This window comes from Hemicordylus capensis, chromosome 6 (genome assembly GCF_027244095.1).
Source record: "Hemicordylus capensis ecotype Gifberg chromosome 6, rHemCap1.1.pri, whole genome shotgun sequence".
NCBI classification, from domain to species: Eukaryota; Metazoa; Chordata; class Lepidosauria; order Squamata; family Cordylidae; genus Hemicordylus; species Hemicordylus capensis.
In genome coordinates this window covers 46,341,410-46,356,252 of record NC_069662.1, presented here as the reverse complement: position 1 = coordinate 46,356,252, position 14,843 = coordinate 46,341,410, and the positions used below count along the sequence as shown (strand labels likewise).

The following is a 14,843-nucleotide window of genomic DNA, read 5'->3' as shown; positions in this document are numbered from 1 at the left end:
GGAGATCACTTTTATTGAATGAAGTACTCCTGAAGTCTTAGGTGTTCTTAAGGAAAATAAAATATATGTGTTCAAACTGATGGTTACCTGGTTAAAAGGAGCCAGAAGTTAAGGCTCAGTAAGAGTCAGGTTAGTGGATGTGGTTTTTTAAAACCAGATTTTGTTTATTCCTTATGCTCTTTTGGTTAATGTTTTTTGGTACTAAACCTGTAAAGCAGGGGCAGAGCCACCAGTGAGCGAATGGGTTCAAAGAACCCTGGCCACACCCCTTAGGGGCCATGCCTCACACCCCTGCCTTGCGCGTCTGATGTCAGACACAGGGGGCGGGGTTTTGCTCGGAAATAGGGTGCATGCCCCATTTCTGAGCAAAACCCCATCCCCTGTATCCGACACATGGGGTGGGGCTGGGCGCCTCGGCAGTAGGTGAACATGGGCCTGCTGTAAAGCAACTTTTCATTGAACTAATTGCAAAGTAAAAATTTATTGTTTACATCTAAAGGAAAATTGTAGCTTCTGTTATCTCTACCCCATGCCTATAAGCCTTACCACTCTACCAAAATTAGTTTTGCAACAGAAGTTGAAAGGCAGTTGTAATCGACTCAGCCTAAAACACAAATGTCTACTTGGTGGATGCAATTAATTTGATAATTGTTGGATAATCCGTATCTCGTGGTAGCACTGGGCGGATCCTCCATACGTGGTGGCAAGCAACGGGTTAGACAGTTATTCCTCCACACAAGCCAAACAAGAAGCAAGGAGATCGCAAGCCAGTCAGAAGCCAGTGCAAGAAAACCAATCTGCAACGGGGAAAAAGGCCTACAAATGGCACTCAAAATGTTTCGATTGAAATGGGGTGGTTCTGTTTCGAGCTTGAAACAGGCCTTTTTATTTAAAGGGCGTTCTTGGAACAGACTTGGAATGGTCTGTTTCAAGCTCAAAACGTTGTGCACACCCCTACACCTTATATTACTGTGTCTGACATGGGACTAGAGACAGAATTATGTAACTGGAGATAAAATTCTCTTTCTGGACTCCCAAACTGAACTCTTGGACTCTCTTCTTCAACTCTTTTTTCTTGACTGTCTCCAGGACTCTTCCTTTCAAGGCTTCCAAACTCAACTGTGCTTTCCAACTTGTAACTCTTAGACTCTGACTCTGTTCCAACTCTCTGTGTCTCTGAATCCAGGACTCTTACTTGCAAAGCTTCCAAATGCAGCTCTTGGATTCTGACGTTCTCCAGGACTCTAACTCCAACTTACTAACTTTCTGAACAATCTTTTTATATATAAGCAGCCTTGCTCCAACAGGTTTTTTTTAACAATCCAATGACTCAAAAGTTCCCTCCATTTTTCAAAACTTCCCTCCCCTCCCAAACCAAACTGTCCAACTGACATTCTTAAAGTGAAGCTAATAGTACAGCTGGCATGAACTTTTGACCCTGCCAGCATTCTTTGCAACGTAGGGACATTGCACGTATTTTTACACATAAATCCTTTTTAGAATAATGAAGTCATTTTGGAATATCAATTCAATTCATAATATAATATAATACAATTCATTTACAAGGGCTTATTTACAGAACCAAGTGGTCTAGGCCTCATTCCTCCACAGCTTGTTATCAGATAAATCAAGTGTTGTCATGGGCAACTGTGCCCACATTGGCTGGGAGGAGGGAGGGGAAATGCTTTTGGAGGGTATTTCAAAATTTATTCAAAGGGACTGGGAGGCAGAGTCTTTTGAAGAGGATAAATCAGGAGAGGAGGAAGGAATCAACGATGGTTTGGCTTTGTAGTTTTCTTTTCTCAGCACTGAGTATAATATGCTTGCTGTGTCATTGCTTCTATAACTATCCGGTTTTGCTGGACCTCATATTGACAAAGGCAGGATTTGGGTGCCTTCCTTCCTTCCTTCCTTCCTTCCTTGAGTTGTGGTTTATTTTGTTTATGAGATAGTGTTGTGGTGAGAAATGTGGCAGCACTCTGTGTGCTATTTCTTGGTGACTGCTGTGATGAGCGCCATGTCTGACCTTGTGCTTTGCTCACTTCTGTGGTCTGCTCTGCAATCTGCACTGCAAGGTATATTCAGTCAAATGTGGCTGAAGTTGCTCTAAATGAGCTGATGGCTGTGCTTGCTGCTAAGTAATGGTGCTGCTATGGCAGCTGTTGCAATGCTAGAAAGTAATGTCCTAATTGTGTGTGAGAGAGTAACTTGTGCCAATGATGCAGCACAGGCACTGTGGCTGGCAGCGAATTCTGGATCACTGACTCTTTTTTGGACATTTTTAGACTGTGTTTGCAAGGTATGTTCTGTGCTGGGAGGGACAGATTCCTTTTTACTGTGTGCTCCTGCAAATTCAAACTCATAATAAACCTGCAGTAAAGCCTGTTGTCTAGAAATACTCCAGGCGAGGACTTCATTGCTGAAACTGGGAACTGGAAGCATAGAAAGTCCTCTGAAGGCCTAAAAAGCATTCCCAGCATGCTTTGTGCTGCTAATAGACTGGAAAGCCACATTACATCAGCAGCTGCTCTCTGATTGGGCACGAAGGGGCAGGAGGTGGGTCCAGCACTACTGAAGTGGCTGCAAGTACGGGATCATAGAGCACACTTTGCAGAGTGGCACATTCATGGATGGAAGTTCCTGTAGGCTCCCAGTTTCAGCAATGAAGGCCTCGCCTGGAACATTTCCAGACAGGCTTTACTGCAGGTTGATTTCGAGTTTGAATTTGCCCCCCAAAACCAATGCAAAAAGTGGATATTTTTTCTACCCCGGACATAAATCAGGCTGATTTATGAAACCTAATCATGTGTGAAATGCTCCCTGATAGCTTGCAGGGACTTCGGAGTAAATCTGGCTGATAAGTGAATGCACACCCTCCATTCTGGAGGAGAAGCCCTGTCTGGACAGGGAAGCTCTTGGCTTACTTGTGGTTTTGCTGGGTTTGGTAACCCAAACAGAGGTTCTGATCATCTTCTGCTACTAGGGTAGGAGCTTTCTAACCCTGCAACCCACCATATGAGAATGTATCTCTAAGGAAGCATCTTCCTCTTTCAGAGATCAGAAGCACTCTCTTCAGAGTATCCAATCCACATAGTCCTCAGTCACAGTGGTTGCCCTCAAATGCGCTCCCTTAGAGTATTTGATTCATGTAGGGTACATGGTAGTGAATCCTCAGACACAGTGGCCTCCCTCCCATCTGCATGGAAGATGTGGGCAGTAGAATGTAGATTCTGCCAGTCCAGAGTGTAAAATCAGCTTGGTATTGCCCCTTGCCATCTTGTGTTCTTCCACATATGCAATATGTTGGGGGTGTGGGGGGAAGAGTTAAAATCTGCCTATTAATGAGTGTGGATTTGTATATAAGAATCATGACCAAAATATCATTTCAGTTGCAACAAGAAAATGTTTACTATAGAACGCTAGCAAATCCCAACATTTTTTCTTGGATTGTGTGGAAGGAATCTGCTCAGAAAAGCAGCAGTGACAGAAGCAGAGAAACAGAAAATTCTAAAAGAGCTTTTTGATGTTTTAGGTAGAAATGTTTACGATGCTGATATTTTTGTAGGGTTTTTTGTTTCCTTTGTTTGCTATGGCTGGTTTGAGGCTGGTTGCTCATTTAATTGGCTTTTCTTCAACCGACTGGACATGAGTTGAAACAATTTGATCACCAATTCTGTCTTCCACTATTGTCTTGATCACTCTAGTTTTTGGTGGATCTGGGTAACAGACAAAGTTCAGAGAAGATTTAAGTACAGTTTGCAGAACATGGAGCTGTTATTTAAGCATGGTACTGTTGTAAGAAGCCTTATAGAAAACATGCGCTACACATTAAGATCACCCAGTCATATAATGTTTCATTCTGAAGTGAATCTTGCATAAACAGTTGAGACAACGCCATTGGGTTTAATAATGCAGGTCACAACTTTATTGAATTATATTAAAGGATCTCCAGCAAATAAGCCTGTTAACTTAATCTTCCGTTGTGCAGATAACTCCATGGACAAAAACAGCAAAGCTAATTCCTCGCTATTGTCATGTCCCAGTCAGGACAAACTCCACCCTGGCTCTGAGCCCATGAGCATTTGCTCTAATTGCTCCTGGCTCCTCACTTCTACATCCATTAATGTGTCAAGGAGCTCTGTCCACGTCACACCTTCTCCCGTGCCTTTCGGTTCTGGGTGGGTGAGACAGGTGCACCCCAAGAGGCTGCTGTTCCCTGTCCACCTTGAATCTACTAGCCCTGTGTAGCTGATCTAAAGAGTTCTCCTTCACTCAACTGATGCTTCAGGGTGCTCACTAATCATCCATTTCTAAATTCCCTGTTACCCACACTGTTCCTGCTAGCTGTGACTAGTTAATTAACTTGATTACTACACAACCTGTTAGTAATGCTGCTTCACTAACCTTTCAGGGCTGAGTAGATGAGGGTGGGGACATCCCAGGGCAGTGCAAGATGAGGAATTTTAAAAATCCTAGTTGATCCTAAAGCAGCAAGCTAATCCTATACTAAAGAATAGGAGGGCAGGTGGGTACCAAGCTGAAACTCATAGAAGTAAAGAGGTGGACTTTGGCCTTTAAATATCTGGCCAAGCCTCACCACTCCATTGACAGTGCTGCTTGGAGCTCCTCCTCTTGCACCTGTACAGTGCTGCCTCACCTGCTGTACAGGTGTGAGGATGTACAATGTTGTAGAATTTTATGTGAATGTGAATTACTGTTTGGTGTCCTTTTCAATTGTATCATTCTTAAGCCCTGTGTATTGTATCATTCTTAATCATTCAGTACAGAAATGAGTGCAGTGGTGGTTGAGTGGGAACTGAGATTGCACCTGCTGGCCCTGACCTCTCTTCTTTCAAGATCTCATTTACATAGGGCCTTCCCATCATTTGTATCCTGTGTAAATGGGACTTTGAAGGCATGGAGCACAGCTAACAGGAGTAACCCCCCTCATTTCTATGTGTTCATTTCTACACTACCATCTGCAAAGGGTGAAGATCAAATTTTATTTTACTGAACAACAGCTTCAACACACTCCTTTAAAAACCCTGCCATGTGAAACAACATCCTCATTACTGTTTTGAAAGGTTAAAAGGCCATTTATGAGAGCAATTATCCTTTAAATTAGTAGCAAAAATAAAATTGTTTTTAGAAATGTGAAATATTAAAAAATGCACAAAAGAATAAGAACAAAATGTATTACCCCTGGAAGTGCTTCCACTTCTTGATTCAAAGTCACTGGAATTGTCACCACTAGAACCTGTGCCTATGGAGCTTCTGTGTCTTGAGTCTGCAGATCCAGAGCCTTTGAACTGAGAATTTGAAGAGTCTTGGCCTCTAAACCTCATGTCTACAGATCCAACATTTCTGGATGAAGAACCAGAAGATCCCAACCCTTTAGATCTTGAATCTGTAGATGACAACCCTCTGGATCTTGAATCTGTAGATCCTACAGCTCTAGATCCACAGCTGGAAAATGATCCTCTGGATCTAGCTTCTAAAGAAGTTCCTGTTCTGGATCCAGCATTACTTCCATATCCAAAATCACTGTAAAAATAGTAAAAATAATTTAGCTAATTCATGTTACTGTTAAGCCCCAAGCTAACATCCTAACTGTCTGTGATGTGAAAGGATGCCCAGCCGTAGCTGTTGTGCCCCTGCTTTGGAAGTACGAGTGCTAGTGCACATGGGGGGCAATTTTCACTAATCTCCCCTTCCCCCAGAAGCACTCTGAGCAACCCAGAAGTTGATCCCTGAGGGCTGTATGATCCTCAGAAACATATTTCTGGGTCGCAAAGAATGCTCCCATGGAAGGGGAGATTGGTGAAAATTCCACACACGCACCCCATGTGCAAGCACACACACTTCTCAAGTGAGGATGCTTCTGCTGTGGCTGGGCATTCTTTCACTGCATAGATGCAGTGTTAGGATGTCAGCCAGTGTACAGAGAAAAAGAGATCTCATATGCATCTAATTTATCAACTTAGTGAAGTCCTCATTGTAGCTATTAATTAAGTTTTAAATAAAAATCTGTCTTGGGCAAACTTAAAAAACCTGCACCCCTCCCTTCCAATTTGTGAGCAAAATTACAATTATAGTACAGTACAGATTCTATCATACATTATTAATCTGAAGACATTTTGAAAATCCCATGACTGTATATCAAGCAGCAAACAGATAAGAAGATAGACTCTGCCTTAGTCCCTACCAAACAGCACCCAGGGCAACATCATTTCAAGAGAGACTGTTCATAGTCTTGTCATCTGGTGCTGAATAATTAAATGATAAGAAATCAAATTACTTGTAACCATGTATAAGGCATGTATTTTTATCAAAGACATTTAAGCAGTGGAGAATTTAGCCACATTTCCCTATATTCACCCCTCATCTCCATCCAGCAGACTGCGGTAAGTCTCAATCTCATTCTCCAGGCGGATCTTCATGTTCAGGAGCTGCTCATATTCTCTATTTTGGCTCTCCATGTCATCCCTGATATGCAGTACTTGGCCCTCCACATTGCTTATCACTCCTTGTACTTGGGAAAGTTGGCCACAATAACGACCTTCTACCTCTGCTAGAGTGGCCTCAAGAGACTGTTTCTGTTGAAAGGGGAGAATGAAATATTAAAAGTTAATATGAGTTTAATGGACTTAGAGCTAAAACAACACATTCTGCTCAAAATACTGTTTCAGTGAATGCTGATGTCTGATATTGGCCGAATACATAGCAATTCAATATATAGGAGGACCTCGATATTTGTGGCGGTTCCGTTCCATGGTTGTACCGTAGATACAGAAACCGTGAATATTGAGGCATTGTTTCAATGGGGAATTGGAGGTTAGGTACCCGGTTGCCGGGAAAATGCTAAAAAATGCTGGTTTTCGGCCAAATGGGGGGGGGGCGCAGGGGAATCTCCTTACCATGCTTTGCTGCTCCCCCCACGTCATGCTGTGCCCCCAGAAGGCCCCCAAATTGGCCAGAAATCTCCAAGGGGGTTGTTTTAAATGGGTGCCATTTTGTGGCTCCAAGAAACAAAATGGTGGCTGGAAATGACCTCTGCTGCCATTTCTGACCACCTCCAACCCATGGATTCATGAGGTCGACGTGTCCCCCCACCTCGCGTATGCCGAGGCTGGGTGTCTTTTATCTGACTGTGGATACGCGAATCTTTGGATAATGAATCTGCAGATAACAAGGTTTCCCTGTACAAATATCCCACAAATATGTCATACACAATTACAGTATTAATTATGCCAACAATATTTGCTATTTTGTTTTAATATTTGATTTTTATATTTGGTATTTAGTGTTTGTATGTCTTTGATAGATTACAAATGGTGGGGTTTAGTATTTGATAGTTTTTGATAATTTGACAATATATGGCATTTGGTGTTTGAAACCTATCAGATATCAAGCAGGAAAAAGATTGCACAATGAATCTTAACTAAATTTCATCACTATTGAATTATGAGGTCAAATTTCTAGTTCATAGTTTGGAATTTTGAATTGTGTCAGGTCTTGATAGTTCCCCAAAATTCACTTTAGCTATTAACTTAATCCTACTACCATTATGGACAAGTGTCAGCACATTCATAACTTCAATCCATAAAACTGCAGTAGCAGTCAAAGGCTGTACACAGCTTACTATGACCACAGATATGTGGTGGTTTGTTTTAAAAATCTGGGATGTATTGGTTCCCTGTGGGGTTTTGTAGGTGCTGCCCTATACTGGATGATGTTGTCTTCCCTCACTCCATGTAGTAAGCCTCTGTGCATCCAAGATCTGCCTGCAGATATGTTTGTGTCTGACCGCAGGCAAATTGTTTTGTATTAGCTTGAGCTTTGTTTCTGCTCTTCTGGAAGTGTGTGCGTGTGTGTGTGTCCCAAATAGCTTTAGAGGTTTACTTTTAATCAAACATGCTATTTGCCACTTGCCAGCTTGTGTGTAACAAGTAGCACTTGTCCCTTGATGAGTGGACAAGTGGCAAACTGCAAATTTTAACCCACATTTCTTTCTCTTTTGTTTACTCTACTTTGGGTATGTGACCTGTCTTTAACTGAGACTGGCAGTGTGAATTGCCCCATGCTTCAGTTGCTAACTTGAAAACACAGCACAGCACCATATCAAGTGACTGTGCTCATAACTGTCTGTTTACTTTAAAGACTCTTCCAACAAGAGTGAGAAAGAGCTTGATGTGTCACTACTAAAACTTTCCAGGCTACATTAAGATGATTCTCTAAATCAGGGTAGGCAACGGTGACTCTCCAGCTGATGGGAGTTGTAGTTCAGCAACAGCTGGAAAGTCAAGACTGCCTGCTGCTGCTCTTAATCATAGTTTGGAGGATCATGAACAAGCTTGAGCTTGCATGCTTCTTCCTACCTTCACTCTTTCCTTCATTTTCAAGAAGTAGAAGTAGAAGAATCTAATTTGTCATTTCATCTGAATGCAGCAAACTACGGTTTGTGCAAACCGTAGCTTGCCATCGAATCAGCATCCCAAATGCAGGCTTGTTCCCAGAAAGGCAAACCATAGTTTATTGTATTTCTGAACTAAACCATATTTTTTTTAAGCTGGAAACTGGAGGACTGTGCTATGTCTGCTGGCTGTACATCTCTCTTTTTGTTAGACATAGAGGCTATTCACATGAGACTGCAAAACCAGGCTAAGGGAGCTCAGCCTGGTTTTGCACACTCGTGTGAAATACTAGGATCACACCCAATCCTGGTGGCTACACTGTGGCAAACCTGTCAAAGTAGCCCCCTGCTAAAATGAGGTTAAGGGAGCGAGTGCTCCCTGACCTCACTTTTTTGATCATGTGCCTGCGACAAGCACACTTGGGTATGAGGATCCCAGTAATGCACCGTGCACTTGTGCAGTGCATTATTTGGGCTCTGGGGGTGGGGGTGCCACGCTGCAGCGCTTTCCTGCACCTGATCCCTGGAGCTTCCAGACAAACCTCAGGGGAAGCAGACGCTTGTCTGGGTGGGCGATCCACCCGCCCAGGGACTTGCAGGAGATGGTCTGCAAGGAAGGTATGGTAAGCCCTCCTTCTCCGCAGACAGCCCGCAAGCTCTTTTCACTGATCATGAGAAGAACTCTATAATAAATTACTAAGAATAACAATTTAACAGAGGTGTTAAAGCTGCAATCCTAAGTATATTTACTTAGGAGTAAGTCCCATTGAATTAAATGATATGCAAAGTTTTAAGTAGGCATGCATAGGATTGTAAGGGCTTTAAAAAAAGAAAAAGAAATATATATATACCAGAGATAACTGGGATTGAAATTCAATTTCCAGGCTTTGCAAACTCCGTCTCAGTTCAGTAATCTCGCTTTTATTGCTGCTGGTCTCTTCAACACTGGTGTTGATCTGCCTGTTCAGTTCTTGACTCTGAAATATTGTAGTTGGTTTTTAAAAAAAGATTTGTTCCAAAGTTCTTGAAGAAACAATTTTGTTTAAAGAAGAGTCCTCCATGAAGTAAGTTGTTAGCATTTATCTCACCTGTTCGTTGAACCATGCCTCAATATCTTTTCTGTTCTCCTCTGCAAGGGCCTCATATTCAGCTCTCATCTTGTTGAGGAGAGTAGTCAGGTCAACTCCAGGAGCAGCATTGATTTGTACATCAATATCTCCAGTAGTGGTATCCTGCACAGCATTCATGTCCTGTATCAATAAATATATTTATTTATTTATTCAAACTTATTGCAAGAGCAGTTAGGCATATCTTTTTAATAAAAACAAACTGGGACTAGCTAAGAATAAATTGATTATGTTTGGAATTCTTTGTTTAAAGAAACAGCAAAGCTATTTAGCATCCAACTCCATGTATATCAGTGACTTGATACATGCCTTGAACTTTGAGATAATCAGACATTTTAAAATCATCATCATCATCATCATCTGTGAGCCAGCATGGTATAGTGGTTAGAGCAGGCCTGCTCAACCTAGGCCCCCCCAGCTGTTTTTGGACTACAACTCCTATAATCCCCAGCACAGTGGCCAATAGCCAGGGATTATGGGAGTTGAAGGCCAACATCTGCAAGAGGGCTGAGCTTGAGCAGCCCTGGGTTAGAGTGTTTGACTAGGACTGGGAAGTCCGGATTTCAAATCCCCATTCAGCCATGGAGCTCACTGGGTGATTTTGGGCCAGTCATGTATCTCTCAGCCTTACCTACCTCACAGGATTGTTGTGAGGATAAACAAAACCATGTACACCGCTCTGGGCTCCTTGGAGGAAGAGCAGAATATAAATAAATAAATAAATAATAATTTGACATTGTTAATTTTTGGTGGAAACAAAGAACAGTTTGCTTAGTTAAGTAGTAAACTTAAGTATAATATTTATATAGGATTGAATGAGTGAATAAATAACTTAGACCTATGTTACCTCCTTATGATTCTTCTTCATATACTTCAGATCTTCATTTAGGCTTTCAACCTGCATTTCAAGATCTGCCCTGGTCATTGTCATTTCATCCAGGACTCGACGCAGGCCATTGCTGTCAGCTTCAGCACTCTGGCGGAGGGTCACTTCAGTGTCATACCTAAATAAAAGTGATTTAAGTAGTTTTAACTAAAACTCCAGTAAAGAAGATTTAGTATCAGGAGTATTTCTGTCATCATGAAATCAACCTGGAATTAGCCAACTATTGCACTTATTTTATTGTTTGTTTGTTTGTTTGTTTGTTTGATTTTTATACCGCCATTCCGAGCAGGCTCAGGGCGATTTACAATTAAAAAACAAAAATCATTAAAAACAATTAAAACAGAAATACAACTATAAACACCAATTTAAAAACATCTTAAAAATCAATTAAATTATCAAAGCAGTTAAAACCCTGAAAGCCAGGTTAACATTAAAACAATTAAAACTAATTAAAAACCCTGAAAGGCCAGGCCAAACAGATGAGTTTTAAGGGCTCTTTTGAAAGACAATAAAGAATTAAGATTACAAATTTCTGCTGGGAGTGCATTCCACAGCCCAGGAGCAGCTACAGAGAAGGCCCGCCTCTGAGTCGCCACCAAACAAACTGGTGGTAACTGGAGACGGACCTCCCCAGATGACCTTAACGTGCGGTGGGGGTCATGTAAAAGAACGCGCTCTCTAAGATATCTTGGACCCAAGCCGTTCAGGGCTTTAAAGGTAATAACCAGCACTTTGTATTTTGCCCAGAAACATATTGGCAGCAAGTGTAAATGTTTCAAAACAGGCATCATATGGTCTCTCCGGGTTTTCCCAGAGACCAGTCTGGCTGCCACATTCTGAACTAACTGAAGTTTCCGGACTACGTACAAAGGCAGCCCCACATAGCGCGCATTGCAAAAGTCAAGCTGGGAGGTTACCAGCTGATGCACCACTGTTTTGAGATCATCCTCTTCGAGGAATGGGCGCAGCTGTCGAATCAGCCGAAGCTGATAGAAAGCACTCCTGGCCATGGCATCCACCTGAGATACCAGGGTGAGGCCTGGGTCCAGGAGTACTCCCAAGCTGCGCACCTGCTCCTTCTGGGGGAGTGTAACCCCATCCAGAACAGGAAGATCTAACTCACTCCTCAGATTCTGAGCCCCCACAATGAGCACCTCTGTCTTGCTTGGATTCAGCTTCAATTTATCCCTTATCCAGCCCATTACTGCCTGTAGGCAGGCATTTAAAGAATGAGTGCCATTTCCTGGAGATGAAAAGGAGGAGTAGATTTGGGTGTCATCAGCATACTGATAACACCCAGCACCAAACCTCCTGATGACCTCACCCAGCGGTTTCATGTAGATGTTAAAAAGCATTGGTGACAGAATGGAGCCCTGAGGGACTCCATATAACAGCTCCTGTTTTGAGGAGCAACTGTCACCAAGCTCCACCATCTGGAATCTGCCTGAGAGATAGGAACGGAACCACTACAAAGCAGTGCCCCCTATCCCTAACTCCCCCAGGCGATCCAGAAGGATACCATGGTTGATGGTATTGAACGCCGCCAAGAGATCCAGAAGAACCAGCAGACACTCCCTCTGTCAATTCCCCAATAAAGGTCATCCATCAGGCCAACCAAGGCTGTCTCAAACCCATAGCCAGCTCTAAAGCCAGTTTGAAATGGGTCTAGATAATCACTTTCCTTCAAGACTGTCTGGAGCTGGTCGGCCACCACGCTCTCAATCACCTTGCCAAACCAAGGGAGATTGGAGATTGGCCTGTAGCTGTCCATCGCTAAGGGGTCCAGGGAAGGCTTCTTTAAAAGTGGTGATTTTATGATGTGTAACTAGAGTATAGCCATCTAATGGCGCAGGAGGAAGTAACTTGCCTAGGGAGCAAGAGGTTGCTGGTTCGAATCCCCGCTGGTACATATCCCAGACTGTAGGAAACACCTATATCGGGCAGCAGCGATATAGGAAGATGCTGAAAGGCATCATCTCTTACAGTGCGGGAGATAGTTTAATATATCTAGTTTAATATATCTATCTATCATGGCATATGTTTCCCAGAGTACTCAGGATAGGCTAGTTTTCTGATATGAATATGTGTAATGGTTCAGAGATAATCTCCTTCAGTGTATCAGTTACATCACTGAGAGGTTTCCCTAATATAGAGAGGATGGTATTTGACTTTGTATGAATTTAAAACTTGATTTATTAGATTTGTGATTTGTTACTTATGCCTAAATATATGCCAGGCTCTTGGTTTGTGAGGCATGTTCTATCGGTTGATGTACTGAGCGCAGGATATGGAGTGTATGCCCCACTTTTGCCCCACTTACTTAAGTTTGAAGTCATCAGCAGCCAGTCTAGCATTGTCAATCTGCAAAACGAGTCTTGCATTGACTGTAACTGCAGCAATTATCTGAAAAGGGGAAGAAAAAACATTTATATAATAACATTGGCTTTGGATGGAGATGAGGCAGGTTCAACTCCTAGCTCAGCCATGGAACTAACTGTGTAGTCCTTGGCAAGTCAACATTCTATGTCTAGCCTTTCCTTAAAGGGTTGTTATGAGATAAAATAAATTAGAAACAATTTGTAAAGCATTTCCTGGATTAATAATTTTCTCGATTAATAAGTGCTGTAATAATTCTATCTTGATATTGTTAATTTTTGGTGGGAAATCAAGAACAGTCTGTTTAGTTAAGTAGAGGGAATATAAAATTATATTTATATAGGACATTTTATAATATACAGTGTTCAAAATGCACCTATACTTTCTACTCTCTCTTTTTACCGTAATAAAATAAGCTTAATTGAAACTTGGTGAAAGAAGTTACTTTTCATTTCAACAATACACATATAAAGATTATCCACCAAAAATGTTATAGAAAAGCAAATTGGATCAATAAATTTAATATCTCACTAGTGAATTATTGTATATGATAGAAAGTATATTTATAATAGAATCCCAGATGTGATAGGATACCTGCATTAATATAGTTATTAATAGTTATAATAATATAGTTATTAGTGAATAGCCCTCAGCTTCCTTTGAGATAGGAATCTTTTAATTTTTTAGTTCAAGAATTTGATATAATAATTGCTGAGAAGTGTAAGTTAAAAGATGTTGTAAGATATAAGATATCGGAGAACTTTCCTTTTCTTACCTGTTTCCTAAAGTTGTCAATGGTCACATAATATTTACTGTAATCACGTTGATCTCCATCTCCGGTCCCTGCTCCAGACCTCTCATACCATTCTGCAATTTTCTTCTCAAGTTCACTGTTAGCTTCCTCTAGATCATGCACTTTACCCAGGTAGGCTGCCAAGCGGTCATTCAGGTTTTGCATTGTTTGCTTCCCGTCACCACCAAGGAGGCCACCCTCTCCACCTCCAAAGTTGTTAAAACCTCCAGGTGAGCCGCCTCCAGCGATGCCCCATCCAGTGCTTGAGCCCCAGGAGCCACCAGTATTGCATGCTATGCCACCAGAACTCCATCTCCATTGACCCCCTGTTGCCCCACTGAAATTACATGTGCCCCTAGCAGAGCCCCTTATGCTACCACCACTGCTGCAACTTCCACCGAAGACCCTGCCACTAGAACTACCACTTAAGCTGCATGTTCCACTACCAGATACTCTCACCAGTCCTCTGTTGCTGCGGGGAGAAGAGACTTGTCTGGAAGATTGGCTAAAGAAACTCATTTTTGTGGTAGGTAAGGAGGACCTTGTGTAGAAATGCAGCTTAAGTTGAAGCTGTCTTTGGAAGGCAATTTTTACCTTCTTATATACAAATTTAAAATTGCATCATAGTCCTAAGTGTATGGTATTTTTGCCAACTTACTAGCCTAGCCTATCATTAGATGATTATAATAATTAATAGCTAATCCTAATGTGTACATTTGGGCTCTTCCCTCTGGGTGTTTAGTATGTCAGGGTAGAAAATAGGAGGTGCCGAAGGGGTCAAACCTTTCATTACAGTCTTGTATCTTCTCTTGAACAAAATTGAGTAATTACTTTCCTTTTTATAGCTTTACTGCTTCCTAACACATCCTTATATGTTTTCCATTTGTATTCAAAAAGTTCTCACCTTAAATTATACTTATCTCTATTTTACTTTATACACTTCCATTCTGTATAGCTTTTTAAAATCTTGTCAAAAGACTATAAGGTCATTCAAATGACCAACCCTACCAGGGTAGGATGGGGCTAGCACACGTAAGGCTTCTTGTTTGAAGTCCTGGGATCTCTCCTGATCATGCTGCTTGTCCCCTGGGTAGCCTTAATTTTAAACTTGGACTTACAATGAGATAGGAGGAAATGGGCATACATAGTGGCCTAGCTTCCTCTCCCCCCCACTCTCTGATCACTGCCTGGCTTGATCATGATCAGCACCACTCATGTAGTCACAGAGCCCTGATTGGACTCATTTTA

At 41.9% G+C, this 14,843-nt stretch overlaps 1 protein-coding gene and 1 long non-coding RNA gene across 10 annotated transcripts in view; one reads left to right on the top strand and one right to left on the bottom strand.

Moving 5' to 3' along the window:
* Window positions 1-14,843, top strand: part of LOC128329163 (uncharacterized) — a 199,736-nt gene that overhangs the window by 92,913 nt on the left and 91,980 nt on the right. The window lies entirely within an intron of this gene.
* Window positions 6,375-13,775, bottom strand: LOC128329162 (keratin, type I cytoskeletal 10-like). Its single transcript, XM_053259753.1, has 6 exons — window positions 13,578-13,775; window positions 12,747-12,829; window positions 10,388-10,544; window positions 9,502-9,663; window positions 9,265-9,390; window positions 6,375-6,596 (listed from the first exon to the last, which is right to left on the bottom strand). The coding sequence occupies exons 1-6, from the start codon at window positions 13,758-13,760 to the stop codon at window positions 6,375-6,377; spliced, it is 933 nt and encodes a 310-aa protein (XP_053115728.1). The 5' UTR covers window positions 13,761-13,775.